Here is a 23,114-nt window from a genome sequence, read left to right as displayed (position 1 = left end):
AGAGAAGCGTAGCACCCACCTTCTGGTTCCCCATCAGGGAAACACTGCTGGCTCTGCCAGCACTTTCGCTGTTGTTTGCACTGTTTAGTGCTGTTAGCACCGTTAGCTGTTAGCACCGTTAGCTGCTCGCTGGCTCTCCATCGCCATGTTGAGAGCCATTGAGGCAATAAAAATGCTCCTAATCATTCCAATTATAGGAAATGAAAACAACGTACAAAGATTTACAGAATAAAGTCACAACTTTACGAGAAAAAAAGTTGTAATATTACCAGAATAAAGTCATAACTTTCCGATAAAAAAGTTGTAATATTACCAGAATAAAGTCATAACTTTACGAGAAAAAAGTAGTAAAATAATGAGAATAAAGTTATAACTTTACAATAAAAAAAGTCGTAATATTAGGAGAATAAAGTCACAACGTTACGAGAAAAAGTCGTAATATTACCAGAATAAAGTCACAACGTTACGAGAAAAAAAGTCGTAATATTACGAGAATAAAGTCATAACTTTACGATAAAAAAGTCGTAATATTATGAGAATAATGTCATAACTTTACAAGAAAAAAAATTGTAATATAACGAGAGTGAAGTCATAACTTTACGAGAAAAAAAGAAAATAACATGTAAAATTACTACTACTGTACTACTATACATATATATACTAATATTATGACTTTATTCTCATAAACCTATGAATTCTTCCTCCTAAACTTCTGACTTTGTTCTCGAAATCTCAGATTTATCTGTTTTTCCTCAATGTGTCCCTAATAGCCTACTCTGTCGTACCGGCGTAGCCTACATTAGACCTACAACAATGATAAATTAAAATTAAAATGTTAACAAAAAAAAGTTATTAATTTCCACTAATTTTTTTTATAATTATACAGGGAGCCACTGGAGAGGAGCTAAAGAGCCCTGGGCTACACCATAGATACAATACACACAATAAAATGATATGAAAGAGGGTTGACCCTGCTGTGACTGTGCAGCCTACAGTGTGTGTCGGTGGTGGTCCTGACTCCTGACGGTGAGTGGCACCACTACACCTCCGCCCACTGCAGTGCTCTGTGGGCAGGACACACTGAAACCTGCAGTGGTCTGCTGGACCAGGGCAGTAACCATGTTTGATCGACCGGGTTAGACAGATGAACTAGCTAACTTCCAAGTAAAAGTAAAGTAAAGTGTATTTTATTTAACTATTTATCTCTATATGGTGTTAAATCACGATGGATGAAGCCCGCCGTGAAGAGGAGGACGAGGGGAGCAGAGAGCTGCTGGACGTCCGGACCAGGAGCCTGCAGCCAACAACAGGTACATGTTTGTGTGTTTGTTTGTTTGTTTGGGAATGTAACAGGCTGTTTCCTGACTCATCTAACGGAGACTTAACACAGGTTGTCAGTTCAGCATTTTGTCGTCGAAAAGGAGCAAATCCTTTAGACTTTTTAGAGCTAAGTGACAGATTTAATACCCCATGGTTTTGTGTTTGACAGTGAGGAGAGTTTTAAAAGAAGAGCAGGCTAAACCAGTGGTTTGCATGTTTTCACCAATTTACTACAAATCATTCACTTTTTACATTATAGCTCATCATTTAACAGATGTGGGTGTATTTTTACTTTGGAAGGAAGCCACTGTTTTTCATTTATTTATGTAGGAAATGAATAGAATAGAAAGCTTTATTGTCATTGTATTAAATACAACAAGATTCACAGTTTGCCACTTCTGGTCAGTGCTTTAAAACAAATACTTGACAAAAAGACTAAACGAGGCAGATAAAACATAACAGGTAAAAAACACACACAGTTATAAAGCAAATAAAACAGATAAAGTAGATGTAATAAATAAATATAAACAGAAGTGTTACACTAGAAGTATAAAATATAAAAATAGATGTAATGTAAACAGAGGTAATTGCACTTGTAAAATAGGTAGGGTAGATGTAATAAATAAATAAATGTAAACAAAGGAAGTTGCACTTGAGGTGTATATTGCATCAAGGATATATTGCACAGACAAATGTATTTCACATTCAGTGTAAAAAAATGATAGATAGATAGATAGATAGATAGATAGATAGATAGATAGATAGATAGATAGATAGATAGATAGATTGATAGAATCTCTATATAAATGTAGATACCAACTACTTTACACTATATAGGACCTTTAAAAACAGAGTTTACAAAGGGCTTTGACAGACAAAGCAAAGCAAAAGCAGAATATAAGGCAATATAACAACAGAAAGCCAAACAAACGCAAGACAAAACTAAGGTGAAATTTAAACACAGATAAAACAGTACAATAGATAAAAACAATAAAATTAAAGGAATACAAATCAAAAGAAAAAAAACATTAAAAGCTATAAAAACAATAAAAAAGATGATAAAAAAATCAATAAAAATGTAGTGGTAATTAGATAGAAGAAATAAAAAAATACAATAAAATAGAGTTAAAGATATATATCTGCTGTGCAAAATTGAAAGTACTTTAAGTGTTGTGCAAATTGCAGAAGCGCACTTGAAACTTGAGTAATCCACCACAGTGACATCTGCATTCATTTTATGTCAACGTCACATTATTGTTGTGTGCTAATGGAATGGCAAGTGTGTGCTATTTAATTTCCATGATGTCATGCAGAAATTAATGGAAACAAATGGAAGTCTGGAACAGGAGGGAAAAACACAACAAACATTCATTGTGGACTGCACAGCAAAAGTGTAAAGTCTGCACAATTTGTAGATAAGGCACTAACAACAAAATAATACTCAATTACTTTTTTTGTTATCAGACGCTGTTGACACCTGACACACAGCTGTCTACAGTATCTTGTCAAATATGTTATCCTATCACTAAAAAAATCATCAGAGCGCCATCAAGTGAAAGTGTCATTAAATTACATAGGTGTGCCTGTAACAGTTGAGAGTAACAGTGAAAACCTGTCTGTCACCTTATACAGTAATTTACCTTCCCACCCAGTGGTTATAGAAACGTTGGCCCACACCTCAGAGCAACACATGCTATAGGAAACAACTCTCTTGTTCCTTGTAGTTCTGGCTTTGCTTACAGATTTGTAGTGTCAGTATTCAGCCTGTGATTGTAATGAACAAACCGTACCTTGCATTTTCAGTCAGCTGCCGAGTTTCCCCTCTATGTCTTCGTTTTTCTCAGCAACACCTGCTGTGCAAACCCTTATTTCTTGAACCCCCCCTGTGCCCTGCCCTGCTATCTGCAGCCGGTCTAACCCCAGCCACACCCTGACCCCAACAGCTGTCTGCATTGGGATTTCTGCATCATGAATAAGCTGTACTTGTGTGTACGTGATGCAGTTTTCAATCCTTTCAGAATAAGTAGTAGTTTGACAGTTACACGATACACTTCACCATCTCTGGCCTCAACATTATGGATCCACGTCAGATGCCATTTCAGGTAGTTTCCACTGTGAATCACTCGTCTGATCTGACATCATCTAATCTTCTCTGGCTGAAGCATGCTGACATTGTGTTAGTCAGTCATAATGACACCCATAATCTGACTTGTTTTTCAAGTGAGGGCGAATCTGTTTGGCCCAATCATCCGTTAACAACAACAAAAATGTTGTATTTATCCCCGCATGAGTTGAATGTGACACACTGTCGTCGATGTGAATCGGCAAACTTGCCCATGCCTGTTGGAAAAAAGCCACTTTAGCTGAAGTTGGAGGGTGACTAAACCCTTTATCGGTTTTCATCTGCCTCTGACTTCACTGGTATGAAGTTCGAAGACACTCAGAGGCGGATTGTTTTTCTTTCCCTCCCTTTGTTGCCAGCCGGCTTACCAGCTGCTCTGTGACTGCTGTCGCTGTGCCGAGTAATGTCAGCATGTGTTCAAGTGAGAGCGTCGGCTGTGAAGGGAATCCTTTCCTGCCGACCTCAGCAGCTTTCTCGTGTGTTTGTGGCGTCTTTTCATGTGTCAGTGGGCCACAAATACCAACGGGATGAGTATACTGATTGGAAATATAATTCAAAACCTTATAGAGTGTTACTGTGTTTTACATTTTCTCAAATGTATTGCTCTCAGTTGAATGTTTTAAGGTTAAATAAGCCTTTAGTAAATTATACGCAAAGTTAATAATTCTTCCAGGACTACTTAACAAACGTGTTTAGCACAGTTTACACAGTCAGGTGGTTAGATAGATAGATAGATAGATAGTAACTTTATTAATCCCGAGGGAAATTGAAGTTTCCAGCATCACAGTTCCATAGTGCAAAACATGTTAGTAAAAAGGCAGTAATAAAGTTAGTAGTGCAAAGTAAAAAGTACAAAAAAATATACCAGATATAAAAATACAAGGAGATGAAGAAAACTGTTAAAACTGAATATAGTGCAGGGTAACAGCTGTGATACAGGACTATTAAAACAGTGAATATAGTGCAGAAGACACTGTTAAAAATGAGTATAGTGCATTATTATCTGTCCTGCTTAGGCCATATCTCAACAACAAAATGAACAAACTTTGGTACAAATATCCTTGGTCCCCAGAGGATGAATATTGATCATTTTGGTGATCTTATAACTTTTCATCTAGTGCCACCATCAGGTCAAAATTATTATTTAAATATCTGCAAAATCCATAACATTCTCATCAGCCTCAGCTGTACTTTGTCTTTAATAAGAATAACTTTATTCATATAGGACCTTTAAAAACAGAGTTTTACAAAGGGCTTTGATAGGCAAAGCAAAAGCAGAATATAAGGCAGTATAAAAACAGAAAGCCAAACAAACGCAAGACAAAACTAAGGTGAAATTTAAACACAGATAAAACAGTACAATAGATAAAAACAATAAAATTAAAGGAATACAAATCAAAAGAAAAAAAAACAAGAAAAGCTATAAAAACAATAAAAAAGATTATCAAAAAACCAACATCACTTAAAAGGAAGTCAATAAAAAATTGAGTGGTAATTAGCAATTGTTAGCATGCTAAACTAAGGTGACTTTGGTAAACATTATACCTGCTAAGCATCAGCATGTTAGCGATGTCATTGTGAGCATGTTAGCATGCTGATGTTAGCATTTAGCTCATCGCACTACGGTGCCAAAGTCCAGCCTCACAGAGACGCTAGCTCGCATGGCTGTGGACTAAATGGCATGGATGAGACAGTGCATCATTTTATCATAATTTTTCTCTGTTTAATTGGATATGTTGGACTCTTAATGGTTGTCACACCCAATTAAGAATTTCTGCTGTAATGTTTGATTAATATTTTAGATAAGTACCAATAGATACCAGGACAAAATCTCTTTGAAACCGACTGATGTATAAATGAGGCTCTATGAAACGGTCCTCATCTGGCCTACATTCACATTCACCTAAAAAAATCTGATCTAACCAGTAAACTTGTGATACTCTCACAGGCTATATCGGGATCAAATCTAAGGCTATTGCTTTTCTACATACCAGCATGCTCTCCCAGTGTTATCTCCTTGCATCTCATTTCATAGCTGAGCTCATAATACACAACTTTATGTGGCTGTTTCTTCAGTTTAGTCTTCAGTTCATACTCTTTCTCAAATCTTTTTATTGATTTTACACCAGTATTTGAACAATAAACAGTCTAAGATGTCCGAATAAACAGATCTCTGATTTGACAGACAGGACATATAAAAAATAACAAGAACCAAACTACAAACAACCATCCCTTCTATCGACTCCAACCCAACCCTCACATACACGATAACCCTCTCACCCACATGAACAAATTCCTGCCCTGCTAGGTACATTCATCAATTATTAATGGAGAAAAAAAAGAATAAGAATAATAAGAATAAATATAAAATAATAACAAAATTAATTAATTAATTAAAAAAGATAATAATAAAAAAGATAATAATAATAATACAATTAATGAATTAATTAAAAAATGTAACAATAATAATTAAAAAATAATAAGTGTGCTTCCAGGTCTTGTGAAAATCAAAAGCTCTGCTGGGTTTATGCCCTATAATCAATACTAAAAGATGTATTCGAGACATCAATGTCTCAATGTTGCAGTCATTCCTACAGCTCAACCAACTAGTGAGCTATTATATTGTTACTTTTGACTCGCCAAATCTTTTATTTACCAAATATAATGTATCACCAAAGTGCATACTCTTCCCCCTGAAAGCAATACAAAGAGATTCATAGTAATACTAGTTGCTGGCTTGACAGACTACCTGGTAGTTTTCATAATGATTTTTATATTCTATTACTATTTTTAAATCACTACATGGCCTTTATATTTGATAACATATCTGAAATGCTTTTAAAATGTATAAACCAGGAGGTCTAAAGGGTATCTTAAACTGTGGATCTTTTTAAATGTAAGTTTAAAAGCTTGCTTATTTTTAACCTGGATTTAACCCACAGTGATTCTGTGATCATAAATAATCTCTTAATACTTTGTAGTTTTTATTATTGGTCATGTATTTTCTACTTTATTTATTTCGGCATCATGCTTGTACAGTATAGTACTTGTGTGAGCAATAGTCTCCATTCACATCACAGTTCTAGTAGTAGTATTTTGTTTCAGTTTCATCACACTAACATGTGTGAAAGATGCTATGTATGTCAAGTTTGATTAGTTCATTGATCAGTTGAATTTTCAGCCAACAAATAGCTGTGACTTTATGACTTAGTGGAGGTACAATCACATCATGTTGAAGTTAATTATTCAAGTATTTCTAAACTTGTGCCAGTTAGTGGCACAGAGCGATGTGACCTTCTACTTTGTGGGAAAAAAGACAGTGACGATGCAGCGTCGTGTGGCACAACCCACACTTCCTGAATGACCACATTCCAGTTCATCAGATTGGCCAGGTAAACACAGGAGCGCTGAGATATCACAGGAACCTCCCTCTCTTTTCTGTTGTCTGTGGGTGTTTGTGACGGTGTGTGCTTCAAGTTGTTCGTCATGTTCAGACACTCACTTGGAGGATCCTGGTGGGAATTATCTTTTGATGCTGACAATTTTTTATTTATTCCTTTAATTCCTCACAGGTAGGGGCATCATTGCAGAAATCACATGCCTGAGTGAAAGTAAAGTTAACCAGACAACTGTGTATTTAGCACATATTTACAAGCAAATGGTGATGGTTGTGTGAAGTAACAGAGCTTAACACTTCTTTCTTGTTAAGGGAAAGTTCATGTTAAAGTGTAACTTGAGGCAGTAGCTCTGTGACACTAACAGATAACAAGCAACAGGTGTGACAGGTGGATTATTTGCCTGCCAACGGGGTCATGGTTTCAGGCTGGAGGCAGTAACAACAATGCTGCCTTCAACCACTGCCTGCATTTATTTCTTCAGTATTCTTCTAAAGATGTTTACTCTCAAATACGAGGAAACTAATGAACTTTTATTAGATTAGATTGTTTGCATTACTGATGTTGCTCCTTAGACTAACTGTTAACTAATGGACTGCGGTGTGAAATCTGCTTTATGCCTCTTTACCGCTGGTTGTTTGAGTAAGACATGAAATCCAGGTCACTACCATAAAGATCCAGGAAATAATAGAACAAAGTGTTTTGTGTGTGTCTGGAGCAGCACGTGGGAAAGTACCAGTTAATAGTTTATCCAGGGTTACCTACTATATAATCATTATAAAATCAGTCATTTTAATACTGACTTTCCTCTGTATATCCCTTTCAACGGCCTTATTCCTGGCATTATTGTTATAGAGTCACATTTACTCAATGCAGTATCTATTAATCGTCCTACCTCCATTTTTAGGATAATGTCCAGTGCGTTATGTTCAGTTATGTTGCTAAAAGTTTTTTTTTGTCCACTTGTTTTGTTGTTGTAGTTTGTGTGTTATCAAGTTAGAGTACAGCTATCTTTTTTATCTCTCTCTCACTGAGCGAATGACGTCTTTTCAACATCACCTCTATGCTTCAGCTCTGATATAGACCACAGGATTTATTGGCTACATATAGTTAGATATATAACTGTATACTTTTTTTCACACACAGATTCACAGATTGAAACAACGCCTAGACTTACACTAGATGTCTACTAATCTCTCACTTTTCAACCTTGAATAACCTTAATCTAAACTAAACGTCGAAAGACAAATAAACGTATAATATACATCAATTAAACATATTTTCAGCGTCAAATTTTTCAGTGGGTAATGAAATGTAAAAATGTGGGAATGGATAACATCGATCATCACGGTTAAGTATTCGTCACTAAATTTAGATGCGTTACTTGAGACTGACTGGTTCAGCGAGATGTAATTGCTGATCCTGCTGGTTAGGTTATCGTTCTTGTATTTCTAGTTCATTAAGTCCAGTCTGTTAGTAGCAGGTTTAAATGAAACAATGACTATGACTCAAAGTGAGACTATGTCACTTTTGAAAGATGAAATGACACATTGCTCCTGATACAAATGAGAAATTACTCACTTGATCTGGTAGCTTATGATGGTTAATAGTTAGTATTAGGGCTGTCCTCGACCGAAAAGAAGACATTTTTTCGATTAGTTGATTTAATCGACAGATCTGAGAAACTGAGTTTCTCCACAAAGAATAACACAAAAGCACCACTTTGAATCTTGTGTTTACCAAAGATGTGCTCGTAAGTTTTTTGGAAATAAGTCATTCAGCATGAAAAAAGCATAAAAAACGACTAATCGTCAAAAGAAATCTTAGTAGACTAAAACCAAAACGATCGATGAGTCGACTAATCGACTAAGAGGGGGCAGCCCTACAAACCATTGATAGATAACATTGTCGTGTAACTGACATTACTGATTCAGTTTGCTGACTTTATGTCCTTTCTCCAGTTCTGCTACTGTTACACTACATTTAGTCGTTTCTTTTTGCCATACCGTGGTAGCGATCTCTTTAATATTTCTGTATCTATTGGGTCATTGTGGGCAACGTAGCAAACCAATGAGAATATTAAGATACTTTGATAGAGGATTTTATCCAGAGAGCCCACTCCTATAACAAACATAAATCTTCATGACATTTATGTTGTTGAGTGCCAGGATGTTATCTGTGCTGCTACACATCACTTTTAAAACCTGTTTCTCTCTGTTTTCCTCTACAGATCATCCTGAAGGAACTAAGCCAGATCATTTACATTCAAGGTATGTCATTTTTCCTAAAGCTTTGTTTTTTTTGTGCATTACTACTAAAAGTTGTGGCTCCACTAACAGTTAAGTTTCACCAAACGGTATCTGTTGCTGGGAACAGGGCACTATCTCTTTAACAGTCAGATCTGCTGATGCTGGTGAGGTTGTGAATGGACCAAAACAATGCACTGATCTATCCTCACTGACCAACAGAGGGTCAACACGGGGACAAACACGTCATGCTGCTTTATTTAGTTGTTGTTTACAGATATTAAGGAAAGTATAACCTCCTCACTGACACTTGTTGACCTCATAGAGATCTGGAAATGTATTTAAAACACAGTTAAATCACACAGGATGAAGATCTGTGTGTTTGCAGCTCAGCTAATCAATTAAATGAACCACGTGGTGTTGAGACGACGGCGAGGACTGTCGGTCTTTCCCCCAGATAGTTTGCATCACCCTCCTGCTGTCGGTCCTTAATGAGCAGGATGTGTGTTATTGATGCGCCTGCCTCCACTGTCAAGAGAATTTACTGTAGCTCCGGTAAAGAGACTGTCAGCACCATAGTTTAATCTCTACGCTTTTAAAAGCACAGCGACAGGGGATCTTACTATTGTAATATTGCTGGTGTAAAGTGAAGATTTAAGGATTATAGAATAATCTTAACACATTGAGAGGTAAACAGCCTGAGGATATGAAACTGTGTGGAGAGAAGGTGTCGTGTAGAAGAGTCATAGTGTTTGCCTGGAGGTGGTACCTCATGGGCACCATGCTTATGTAAGGTAGGTGGATTTCAACTGAGAACATGAACAGCACCTGCAGGGATGTTATTCTTCTCTTATGTACCACTGAAAATCTTCATGTTTTACAATACTGGAAGTATGTTTTGTGATATAAACCTTCAGTTTTCTTTAACCTGTGTCAGATATTTTTGCCTAGAATAAGCAATTGTTTGTTGAATAGTTAGACAGAAGTGAACAAATATTTACCTGACTAAAGCCTAAACTTAAATAAACCACAACTATCTGAACTAGGACTTTGCAGCTTTGAGCTCTTCCCACATTTATTATGATATAAACTTCATTCAAGCCATTTCAACCATTCATCATGTATGTTGTTCATTTGTTTGCTCCCTTAAAAAGTTTATTTCTGCTTACTCTCTTTCTCCTACACTAAGTTATAAGTTATACTGCTCTTTTCTTACTAATCTGCTTTTATTAACATGTGCCACTTCTACTTTATGTTTACATGTCAGTGAGCAATAATTTGTCCCTTTAGCAGTTATACTGCAAACTAAAACGGACTATGTACTGTCGTGCACCTTACTGTATCATATTATGGATCTGTAGACATTTTAAAATCTCAATTATAAAAGTCACTTTTTATATTATTTTTCCTGTTAACTTATTCTATTCTATTACCCATCTCTGTTCAGCTCTTTTAAATCGTCTGTATTATAATTTTCCTCCGTTTTCCTTTAATCTATTTTTCAGTTAAAAGTTAAATAATTAAATAATTAAGTACTATAATTAAGTACTAGTTAAATCATTTCATTGCTTAACTTGGCATCAACAGTATAAAGTAGCAGCATGGATAGAGCATTATAGTATGACGTTGCTCAGGGGTGAGTTTTCTTATTAACAATTGAGTCACCACAAAGGTATGAACCCGCTCTAGTTTGTGTGGTCCCACGCCTTAATGATAAATGGACTTCCTGTTCTGCTCTCTTTTCAGCCAAGGGCCTTTGTCTTCTATACGAGCTGCTATCAAACGAAGTAAGTTTGACAAAACTGAGCTTCAGTGACATTTTGAGAAAACTTAAAGGGGTCATTCCTTGAATAGAAAATGAAAGATTTAAATCAGAATCATATTATGATTTATATGGGAGAATTAGTAACTTTTTCAGGATGAAAAATAATTTTCCCTCAGAAAAGTGACAATGCAGTTATATTTTCTCATTTGACAAATGGAAGTGAAATCTTAATGTTTCCACTCATAAATGTAATAAAAAATGTCTGTAGAATATGATTATTTTTAAATGTAAAAAAAGTGTTCTATGACACATAATTAATATGATGTTTCTTCCTTCAGCAAGAACAAACTCTCAAGGTGACCACACCAGAGAAAGAAGGTAATGTCAACAAAAACTCCAGAGTAGAGAACGTTATAATCACTGTTGATGTTACTTCTGGACCAGCTTCTCATTTACGGGGATTGAAATAGACGACTGTAGTTATCTCTTTTGTTGCTTTACAAATACCTCTAATAAGAGCACTGTACTTTGCCAGCTAGGCTAAGAAATAAATCAAGTTATCAAGGAGAAATAAATCATCTGTATTGTGGATGTTGATGTGTATTTTGGTGTCCAATAGATATGTTTGGTTTGTGTTTCAGGCGACCAGAGATCACCATCGTCTCAGCAGAACCTCTGGCCAGTAACAACTGGTTCCCAGGAACCTCGGTGGTTTTCCCTCGTCCTCCTCAGTCAGGCTGGTCTGCAGGCATCCAGACTGTTTCACAGGTAGGCCTCATCGGATTGACAGTGTTTGATCCCACTTGTTTGGTTTTTTTCATCATTGAACAATGCTTGGTTCTTCAGATTGGGTCAGTATGTAGATTAGGTGTTTTATGATTCATGCTCTCCAAGAATAAAAAACACAAAATACAAACTGAGCAACAAGTCATGAGTTCTACGAGCCGTAGCCACAATTTCAAAGTTCCCCTTCTCTGAAAATTTTGAGCAGACGCCAAATGGAAAGTTGTATAATTTATTTCCCAACATGAAGGTCTAAATATCATTTAAAAGCCTTTCACCACACTGCCCAGAATAAAGTTTTGGTGGAGAAATGTGTTGGCCAAAAGTAGTAGAATTTAAATATATCAGAATCAGAAATACTTTATTGATCCCACAGGGAAATTGGGACTTTACAGTTGCTCTTATATAACAGCATAAAGAAATGTAAGAAATATAAATAAAGGAGTATGTAACATGTAAATTATTTACATAATGCTACAATATATGCAACACAATATATGTCGAGAATAGAAATAAGAATAGAATTAAGAATAAGAAATATGTGCATCAAACACATATAATATAAAACCACAGTGTAAATAAGTAAATACAAAATGCTGAGAAGTGGGATCTATTAAGTGTGTTCAATATAAATGCAAGAATAGTAAAATTAGAATTTAAATAAGAATATTTCTTAAAATGTACAGTATAAATGCAGTATTAATAACAGAGTATTGCACATTTGGATTATACTCTTTCATTAATACTGGAGTCATCCTAAAAAATACACACTGTGTGTATGTTTTAAATTGTAGAATTTAAACTCCCTTCATTTGTTAAAACCTTGAAATCTCGAGGACACAGTATCCTCACAGCCCTTTATATAAAACAGAATTGTATATACACATCACTAAATAAACTATCCTAACATACTAAGCAGGTATCATAAGCAGTATAGGGGGAAAATAACGTGTGCGGCTGTGTGAACACCTCTCTTTTTCATGACTTAGCCCCCACCATCCTATGACCAGGTGATTCAAGAGAAGACCCAGGAAGAGCACATTGTCAAGCCCACTGCAGCCCCCCGCCGGACCACCTGCACCACCACAAGTGCCACGCAGACTGACCCTGTGAGAGAGGACACCTCCTCCACCACCACCGTCCCACAGTGTAGTGCTGCTCCACAATCGGCAGTGAAAAGACCTGCAGGTGAGGCATACGAGAATCATCAGTGGTGATGTAAATGCGTCTTTTTAAAGATGCTATTGATAACATTGATAACATTCAGCCACTTGATGTTGCATTCTTTTTTTATATATATATTTGTCTACATAGAAATGTTGTCAATAAGACCTTGAAGTTTCACTCTATGTCTGCTCTACATGATGATTCTTTCATGATTATTACATTTCTTTCCAGGTAAAAAGCCACAAAAACCACCACGGCCATCACTGCCGAAACCATTGGACGAAGAACCAGCCACTGAAACTGTTTCACCTGCTGATGAGAAGGTTGGAACAAATACTGCAGTATCCACAAACACTGAGGACCAAAGTGACTCCAAGTCGCATCTAAAGCAACCCAACCAAGCAGATTCCCCTCACACCTGCAGCAGATCTGTCACCGTACACTGGGATATTCATACAAAACATATTTTTGCTACTGCTGAAACTACTCCCCCTTCACCAGACTCAGAACACAGTCGACGCCCCGTTCCACGTCCTCGTACGAAACCCAGAAAGCAGGCAATCACAGAAGAGGTCAAAGTCCAGACTTTGGTCAAGCACAGTGAACATTGTGATGACATTCACTCTGATCCAGAGGAGGTCTCCTCGAATAAGTATTTAAAGGAGTTATTGGAGGTCTTTAGTGCAGAAAACGAGTGTGAGGAGAACGACGACATCGGTAACCAATCAGACGAGGCCTTACAAGGTGAGGATGCTGGTGGCGAGATGACGTCCAACAACAGTCAACGCAATATCCGGGCCAGGATCCAGGCCTTTGAGACCGTGAGTAGCACCGAGGAGGGAAATGTGGTTGAACCAGCCAAACCAGAACCTCGACCCTGGACGGCGAAACCTCCAGTTGCTGCAAAACCTTCTGCAGCTTTTAAACCTCAGTTGAACCACACTGTGGTAGAAAATATCTATGAGAACCTATCGACCATAAACATCCCCCAAGCCCCTGCAACAGCCCCCAGACCACAGCCCCCGAAGAAACCTCTGGATCTACCCGTAAAGGAGGAACTAGAGACTTTACTCAACAAGACGGCCAACCTAAACAGACCACGTCCCTCTGTACTGACCAGAGCCAACAGCATCCATGAAGAGGACGCTCCACCAGTTCCTCCTTCACCTCCAGTGAAGCATGTAAAGGAACCTCTGAAACCCAACCTGAATATAAACAACCACAACTCAGTCTCCATGGCCACTGAGAACGTGTATGTGGACAGTCCATCAAGTGAGTAGCATTTTACTATTACAAGTTGTGTATTGTGTGAGACAAAATACTGCTCTATAGGAATGCACCCTATTGAACATTTTCATTATAGATTAATCTGCTGATAACTTGTTGATGAAGATCAAAGATCGTGTGTAAGATTAAGTATTTGAAGGAACAGTGTGTAACATTTCGGGGGATCTATTAGCAGAAATGGAATCCATAACTATGTTTTCATTAGCGTATAATCTCCTGAAACTAAGAATCGTTGTGTTTTCGTTAGCTTAGAATGAGCCCTTCATATCTACATAGGGAGCGGGTCCTCTTCATGGAATCCGCCATGTTGCTCCGCCATGTTTCTACTGTAGCCCAGAACGGACAAACCAAACACTGGCTCTAGAGAGAGCCTTTCACGTTTTTACGTTATCTGAAGGCCACCGTAGTTCTCCAACATGCTTGTGAAACTGTGGTAACGTGAGCCGCAGAGTGCAAAACTGTGGTACCACCAGCTGACTTTCGTTGTTCCTAACGTAGTGTCATTATGGTAAGGATGGCCTCTGAGCAAGGCGAACGTCGTCACCACGGTTTTACACTCGGTGGCTCTCGTTACCGCAGTCTTGGAAATGGAGGAGTGAGCAGACAGGTAGTCAGTTGGTTGCAATCTGCAACCACACCACTAGATGCAGCCAAATCCCAACACACTGTACATTTTTAGATAAAGTTTTTTTCTATAAGCTTAAAAAATAATGACACAAAAATCTAAATCACTCTCATTTCTATGCGTGATGTGCAGAACTGGAGCCTGGAGCGATTAGCCTAGTTAGCTTAGCATAAAGACCAGAGTCATAGGGAAACAGCTAGCCTGGTTCTCAACCAAATTCAAAAATACATCTACCAACCTTCTCTAAAGCTTACTAATATATTATTTGTACAAAAATAGAAATGTAAGAACTGCAGTTTTACGAGTTACATGCTGTAACTTTGTCGTGACAATCAACAGTGTAACATAAATACACAGCTCTACAGTCAAGTGTCTCTTTGTTCCCATCACATCCCAGACAAGCCTCAGCGTAATGAGGACAGCAATGGAGGCTCTTTCAAAAGACAAAGTTTAACACGGAGACCAACCACCATCAGGGTCCCCAGCCAAACTGGTTCATGTGAGTCCCCCTTTATTACAGTAAACCTTATGTAATTGTTGAAATGTATGGGATTACTGTCAAAATAAGTTAATTGTTAAATTTGATATGTTGCTTTTTGGTATTGCCATAGATGCAATGTCTTTTATGCTGTCAAAAAACACTGTGTTTTATAGTTTATTGATATTGTACATACTGTACCTGTCCTGTGTTTCTATTTTCAAAACACTTGGAGCACAGTATGTTGTGGTAAAGACAGATCTCTCTTCTCAGTGTCAGATAATCATCAGGACAGTCCCCCTCCTCTCCCTGCTCAGAAGCCTGTAGGCTCCCTAAACACGTCAGTGAACCACAGCCAAACACCCACTCTCACCCACCAGGTAAGATTTACATCCCACTGAGCGCTCACAAATCATCTATAAACACTATACATCTGAACACCTCAGAGGAGTAAAGGTTATTCTTTGTAGACCTGAAAATACATCAGGAGAGTGTTTTTTTTCTTTCATGTATGTCAACCTCGAAAAATAATCTAATTAAAAGGTGTTGTGCTATTGGTGTATATCTATTCATAAACAATGACGTAGAACATTTTGAGTCCCCTCTCAATCAGGTTTATCTTGTCTGTGTAGCTCACCTGCTTCATTTCCTCTCTACAAACAAGGAAACAATTATAGTCCAATGAACACGTTGCCAGCTGTTGAGCTGAATCTAGCTATGTGGCTGAATGCTAGGTGTTGTAGTCTGGTTTCTATGGTTTCCAGTGTTTGTAGGCTGTGAGTGTGTTTTAGTGGCAATACAAATGCACAATTGGATTTCTTCTGCAGGAGTCTTTCCAGTTTGAGCCGGAGCCATCACTACCTGCTCGGTGAGTTAAGGGGAAAAAATTAAATGCTGGTACACTGTATAAAGATGCTACTTTACTCAACTTGATGATTGTGTTGCGCTTCAGGAGGCTGGTTTCAAGCAAAACCCTCCCTGCTCGCCCACCTCCAGCCAAAACAGGCCCAGGAAGACCTCCCCCACCCAGCCTTCAGGCCGCAGGTCGATCCCATTCAGCGTCATGGGGAACTTCACCTAAACCCCAGGCAGAGAAGTCCCACAGGAAAGGACCTGTGTTACCTCCAAGGCCCAACCCAGGCCACAGTCTCTACAACAAATACACTGTGAGAGAGAGAAACCACTGTATGACTTATCATGTTTCAAATACCCATTGATGAGCACCTGTTTCATTTTTGCTTTCTCTCAACAGTATCCACTTCCTCATGGGATTGCTGCCTTTGACTTCAATGGGAGTAATACAGGAGAACTGTCATTTCAGGTGTCTAAACTACGTTTACTGGCTCATATATTGCCTTAAAGGGGACATATCATGCTCATTTTCAGGTTCAAACTTATAGGTATTTTAGGTTTCTACTAGAACATGTGTACATGGTTTAATGTTCAAAAAACACAGTATTTTTCTCATACTGTCTGTCTGAATATACCTGTATTCACCCTCTGTCTGTAACGCTCCTTTTTAGCGCCTGTCTCTTTAAGACCCCCTCCTGAAAAAGCCCAGTCTGCTCTGATTGGCTTGTGAGAAAAATATGGTGCACCTTTGTACGGGTAGTTCTCAAGCTGTGGGCGATATATTCTAATGAGCCTGCACGTGACATAGGAACATACTGTACTTGCCGACCCTTCCAGATTTCCAGGGAGACTCACGTTTTTCATTGCCCTATCCCAGTTTCCTTCCGGGGTCACAATTCTCCTGTATTTCACCCGAAGAGAGCAGTCTATGCTTGCGATACAGCTCAGTTTGAGCTCATGTTTGAGCTGTGCTCGCCGCTGAGTTCAGCTCACATCACAGTGTGCAGCACCCAAAGTTGGGCTTTATTGGATGCAGTGAAAAGCTGTCATGGCGTGGCGCGAGCCATTAGAAATAATGGGTTTCAGAGTGCAGTAGTGCCGTTGTCGCATTGTGTATGAAAGGGCCTCCAGTGAGTGAGAGACGGAGAGAGAAATGGAGAGTACTAACAGAAAGAAATACTCAAGCAGGTGCATAAAAAGGAATAAAAACTGATGACTGAGGAATATTAGTTTATGCTAGATATTCAAACGCCAAGTTTACGCCAGAGAGGCAAATTATTCAGTTTTCTTTCCTGAGAATTAAAGGTAAAATTAAAAGTTTAGCATAAAATGTTGCAGTGTAGTTATTTTCATTGTTTTAAAGTCACCAGACTGCAGGAAACAAAGTCTCTGAAACTCAAAATTTTATGGGGGAGGACCCTCAGACCACTTTGGTTTTGAAATCCTCTCTATTTTTGAGGTCTCAAGGTTGGCAAGTATGCATAGGAAGGGAGCCAAATCTGAATGGCTTGTTGAATCACATGTTTTCTGACCTAAGCAGCCAACAAAAAACTGACTGGGTAGTCTTATTTCACAGTTTGGGGGGTTAATAGGCACTACAGATACTCAAATGTATGTGCACAAGCACTGAAAAAAGTGAGTTTTTCATGATATGTCCCCTTTAACATAAAAGTGCACTACTAGTCTCAATTCCACAATCCCTCTAAATCAGCTTCAATAGATCTATACAGTTAATTCCTTTGTTGGCCTTTTCAATAGCAAAATGAAGTGCTTCTGCTGTTCGAGGAGATTAACCACAATACGTTTGAGTGCCAAGTTGGAGACACCACAGGCAGAGTCGACAAGTCTCGCATAAAGGTCATAAATCCTCTGTCCTCTGTCTCACACACGTCCCCACCACAGGTAATATTTATGAGTGAATACACGTCGTCTTTGATACTTGAGACCATTTTGCCCGGTGGGCTCTGACACATGAACCTTTAAGTGTCTTTGTTCTCTCCCTATAGGGTACCAGTTCTGCTGGTTCAGTAGGAGCTGGTCATGAGCTTAAGGTGCAGGCGATACATGACTTCAATCCAGGTGACACATCAGTGTTTTTTTAAACCAAACAGCTGCTAATACTGACTGAGATTAAATAATAACACTAAGACGAGACAATATATTGAAAGAATAGTTTGACATTTTGGAAAATACTCTTTTTCACTTTCATGCCAAAAGTGAGATGAGAAGATTAATACCACTTCTGTCAACGCGTTATGTATTCACGGAGCTGGAGCCTGGAGGCAATTAGCGTACCTTAGCACAGCAGGAACAGCTAGCCTGGTTGTCTCCACAGTAAAAACATATGCACATGGATTAAACAAATTGTATGTAGCTTGTTTAGTGTACTAATAAGTGAGTTTTTGAGTTGTGGGAAAGGTCATTTTTAACTTTGAGAGCCAGGCTATCTTTCTCTCTGTGCTTTCAGTCTTAATGCTGGAACTAGGAGGCAATTAGCTTAACTAACTAGCTTAGCAGAAAGAGCGAAAGCAGGCGGAAATGGCTATCCTGGCTCTGTCCAAAATTCAAAAATACACCTTTAAAGCTCAATAATTCACATGTAGTATATCATGTGTTTATTCATACACACTAACTAAGAATGTCCACGTTTAGTGTGATGTTCACTGTACAAATGTAGTAGTTTTAAGCCCAACCATGTTGTTTTTTCCTAAACATAACTATAGTGATTTTATTGCCTGAACCTAAGCAAGTGTTTTTGTATAATTCACAACATTAAGCACGTGTTTACTGCGACCAAAAAGTGACGCCGAGGGTACTGACAAAGCATCAGTATATGATGAGTTTTTGCATTTGCGGGTTACCTTAAAGACACAACCCGGCACTGTTAGGAGACTGGCAAAAAAGTATTTTTCCAAAATGTCAAACTATTATTTCAAACTATTATTATTATGCATGTTCATTTTTGATACATAGTTATGGGCTGGCTGAAAATAATCCAAATTAGTGTATAACTGAAATTCGTTCAATGATTTGTTGTTTTGCATTTGGAAGTTTTTTAGCTTGGTTAGATTATGTTTATGACGCCATAAATGGCTGATGTGTTTGTTCCGCACACACAGAGGGTCCAGGAGAGCTGAGTCTGAGAGCAGGAGATGTTGTCACCATGGTGGAGCAGGTGGACAGTGAGTGGTACAGAGGCACTTGTAGGGGATCTACTGGTTTCTTTCCCGCCAATCACGTCAAAGTCCTGGTAAGTTTCAACCATTGAAATCCATTCTTGCAATGCATCAATCACCTCTTTGGTGACATGTTTAGTATGTTTAAGGATTACCTGAATTGAAAAATGTCATTGTTCCAACTAGTCAAATTCACCAAAACCCCTCCCTGAACGTAAAGCGAAGCCACCACCACCAAGAGTCAGGTACAGTTTTTACATCATTAACTGTTTGCACCAGCTTTTACAAACTACTCTGATGAGCTAACCTGACGTTTGAAACGTCTCCTCTAAAGTGGTCCGAGATGCGTGGCGAGGTTCGACTTTGAGGGGGAGAACAGTGGTGAACTGACGTTCACTGAGGGGGATGAGATCCAGCTGAAGGCGTACGTTGGACAGGACTGGGCTCGGGGACAGCTCGGCGTCTCGACCGGTACCTTCCCTCTTAACTTTGTAGAGGTCATTGAAGATCTACCTCCGGCCACAATTCAGCCGAAGAGAAAGTCCATCGGGATAGCACTGCCTGGTGAGATTACCTGGAAGTACAGAGACTAAATCCATTCATTCTCTTCACTATGTGCTGATTTGGCCATTAAGAGTTAGTTTAACTTGTGTTGGGAACATTTACACTACACCAACATGTTGTCCTCAAATTGATACAAAAGAGCAGCTGTGTCCATCAGTGAAGAGCCTTTATCCATCCTTTTGCTTTATGTTGGCATTTCCCTCTGTGGCATGTCAGGAATATCTGTGCTTCTGTTTCTGTTTCATTAAACAGCTGTTTACAAAAGGTCTTAACACACTCCTGCAACGAGGGCTGTAACCAGGAGGAGTTTAGAGATACTGAGGCCACGAGTTGAAGTCCCACCCCCAAATTTCTGCAATCATATTTTATTTATTCAGTTAGCTGTTGAATTATAATTTCTGCAGGTTTCTTTATATAATCAACAAGTACTTATAAACCCAACACAACTAAAATAACTGTGACAGAATGTTGTATCTATTTACCTTATAATTAGTACCAAGATTACATGGTTCTTTCCTCCTAGAAAATTATTAGGAAAGTACATTACAGTTTTATTTCCCATCATGAAATTTGGCCTTTTGAATTTCATTCTGGTTGAAAATACTGCATCTTATGAATATAAATACTGAATTTGTAGCTGTATTTTGTTGGTATACAAGTCCCCAAAATTAAATATACACACTATAAAAATGTAGGAATCAGCAAAATGTAACAAATGTATTACACAAATACATTATTACACACTTCAAATACATTTTATAAAGTATTAAACTGTACAATTTGACCTCCCCACCAGGTCACAAGACCCCAGAAATTCACAGAAAAAAATCTAGGTTGAGGCGCTGCCTTATTTCAGTGATTCGTCAATATGTTAATAACGACTACCTCAAGGTGTGCGTGTTTTTGGAATGAATGAATGGTTGGTATGTGTTTCATTTTTAGTAACCTGTACACCATTGTTTCCGACAGGTATGGTTAAATCTCCAGGTACGCGCCCTGAAGTTGCCAAACCTGCTCAGGTAACAAATATTTATATAAACAGAAACAACAAAAAGGAGGTTGGGTTTTGCTACACACCCAGTGTGTTCTGTAAAACTAACAAAATCTGATAAAGGTTTGTTAGAGCTGAACGTTTTACACATAACTATATCATCTCATCTCTTGTCCTGGTCACTCTGTAGGCATCTCGGCCTAGTGCGGTGTGGGTGGTGGCTCTGTATGACTATGCTGGGACTTCAGACAGCGACCTGTCGTTTCAACAGGGCGACCGTATCCAGATCAGCCAGCAAATTGACGCTGAGTGGAGCAGCGGCCAGCTCAATGGCAAAGAGGGCATATTCCCCAGCGCTTTTGTGGAGAGCAGCACAGGTATGAAGTTCTCACGGCATCGGTTTGTTGTTGATATGACAAAATGACTTTCATTATTATCTCCAGTATTTCTAATCTACTATCATTAGGATGTCAATAAAGGCAAATATTTAGATAGAGCAACAGAAAGTGTCTTATAGACTTTTTCATTGCCATTCTGTTGCTCGGGCAACAGCTTTTGAAGTTTACTTCCTGTCAGCTACTGCATTGACAACCGTAGAGAGGTGCAGGAATGAGTCCTATAACTAAGAAATGAGTTTTAGCATTTTAGCACTTCCGGTTCCCTCGTCTGGAAGTCAATGGGTTTTATGAATGGGTTTTTAGTTGATGCCTGAATTAAGTTCTGTGGTTAACACAAGCTTAAGAGATTTCAATGTTAGCAACGTTAACGGCAGAACGGCCACAACCACTTATTATTTTCATTATCTATTCATGTGCCAATGAATTGCTCAATTAATCGAACTATAAAAGTGCCTCGCATAATTTTAAAAGGGCCGAAGATGACGTCTTGACTTAAATGCTTGTTTGGCCTGACCAAGGTATTCAGGTTACTATTTCATAGGTCGAAGAAAAGCACCAAATACTCCCTTTTAAGTAGTATGTATGGTAATTGTACTTGGAAAAGTAAGAAAAATATTTGACAATTTTCTGTCAATCGACTAATCAATTAATCTACGAATTGTTTCAGCTCTAATAGGCACAAATGGACAGTTTTACTAGGCCAACATCATTATTATTCATTAATCCAGTATATGTGTTCTTCAACAGGCCAGCAGTCGTCTAATAAGCAGCAGAGTGGAGCTGCTGGTGGTGGTAGAGCCAGGGCTATGTTCAACTACACATCAGAGTGTGATGAGGAGCTCACTCTGCAGGTATACTGATTAACTTTTTTTTTTCTGTAATGTATAAATTACAACTTCACAGATGAAGATTATTTATAGAAAGCAGTGCCATTCAGATGTCTCACTCCCTTCTCTTCTCTCCCAGGTTGGGGATATAGTAACCGGTCTGGAGTCCGTTGATGACGAATGGTTCCAGGGTGATTTGAGAGGGAAACGGGCCTTGGTTCCTAAAAACTATGTACAAATGCTGTGATAGCACCACGTGGCTTTCAGTACAACAATACACAGACACTGATGAGTGACCAGAACTGAAACGAGATCTGAGGACAGATGTTTTCGGCAGAAGTGGAAGTCTGAAGTGAACTGCCTTTAACTGGAATGCAGTATTTCATCTCATATCACAACATCTTTTCTCATCTGCTGCCTTGAAATGAAATGTTCTGTGAATAATTTATCATGTTTATAAATAAACAAGAGTAAAGCTGGCTGGCAATTTAAATATGCTGTATATTGATTCAAATTGTTTTGGATTCTTCACCAACTGTACATTTGCACCATCTAGTGGTTTGTCTCATTACTTTTTTACCACAAATTATATATTTTGTACATGTGGTTAATGCCTGAATGGTAATGGTCATTCATTTATATAGCGCTTTTAACCACTCAAAACGCTTTACACTACATGTGAAGATGTCTCCTACTTTCTCTTCGTAACCTGGTTTAGTTATTACATGAAATTAGGTTCGAATAAAGGTCATACACTTCAAGGGAATAAAGATATTGCTACCAGATTAGGATTACTAAAATAAACCATTAGGTGCTGACATCCTGTGAGTCACAGGGCATAGTGAAGCATGAATAAAGAAATGTCTATATATAATACCAAATCAAGCATTGCAGTAACCTAGTTATAAATAAGAAGCCCTGTTGAAGGTTGCATGGCTTAAACCAACATTAGATTACCTAATTGATTTTTATAGAAACATGTTTTACATCCTGGAAGCACCAGTTTCCCCTGGATTGACCAAATTTTGGAAACAAGTATGAGGTAGAAAAATGTAAGTGGGGTTTATGCAGTATAGGCTTCATATTTATACTTCTACACTTAAATATATTCTCAAATC

The 23,114-nt window shown here is 38.3% G+C and overlaps 1 protein-coding gene across 5 annotated transcripts; it reads left to right on the top strand.

The window, feature by feature from the left end:
- The first annotated feature begins 1,089 nt into the window (after positions 1-1,089).
- Positions 1,090-22,489, top strand: sh3d19 (SH3 domain containing 19). 5 transcript variants are annotated; one of them, XM_074629460.1, is made up of 21 exons: positions 1,090-1,310; positions 9,068-9,107; positions 10,830-10,870; positions 11,187-11,226; positions 11,490-11,616; positions 12,642-12,819; positions 13,030-14,070; positions 15,108-15,209; positions 15,462-15,568; positions 16,016-16,056; positions 16,141-16,354; positions 16,441-16,509; positions 17,799-17,942; positions 18,047-18,119; positions 19,160-19,290; positions 19,403-19,461; positions 19,551-19,780; positions 20,750-20,799; positions 20,962-21,148; positions 21,917-22,020; positions 22,136-22,489. In XM_074629460.1, exons 1-21 carry the CDS (start codon positions 1,226-1,228, stop codon positions 22,241-22,243), a joined length of 3,171 nt encoding a protein of 1,056 aa, XP_074485561.1. In that variant the 5' UTR covers positions 1,090-1,225; the 3' UTR covers positions 22,244-22,489. The 5 variants fall into 5 exon arrangements, with proteins under 5 accessions (XP_074485561.1, XP_074485560.1, XP_074485562.1 ...); XM_074629459.1 differs by having other exon boundaries at positions 21,914-22,020; XM_074629461.1 differs by having other exon boundaries at positions 12,621-12,819; positions 21,043-21,148; positions 21,914-22,020.
- The last annotated feature ends 625 nt before the right edge of the window (positions 22,490-23,114 follow it).

Source organism: Sebastes fasciatus, chromosome 3 (assembly GCF_043250625.1).
Source record: "Sebastes fasciatus isolate fSebFas1 chromosome 3, fSebFas1.pri, whole genome shotgun sequence".
Taxonomy (NCBI): Eukaryota; Metazoa; Chordata; class Actinopteri; order Perciformes; family Sebastidae; genus Sebastes; species Sebastes fasciatus.
This window is presented reverse-complemented; position numbering and strand designations above follow the sequence as displayed.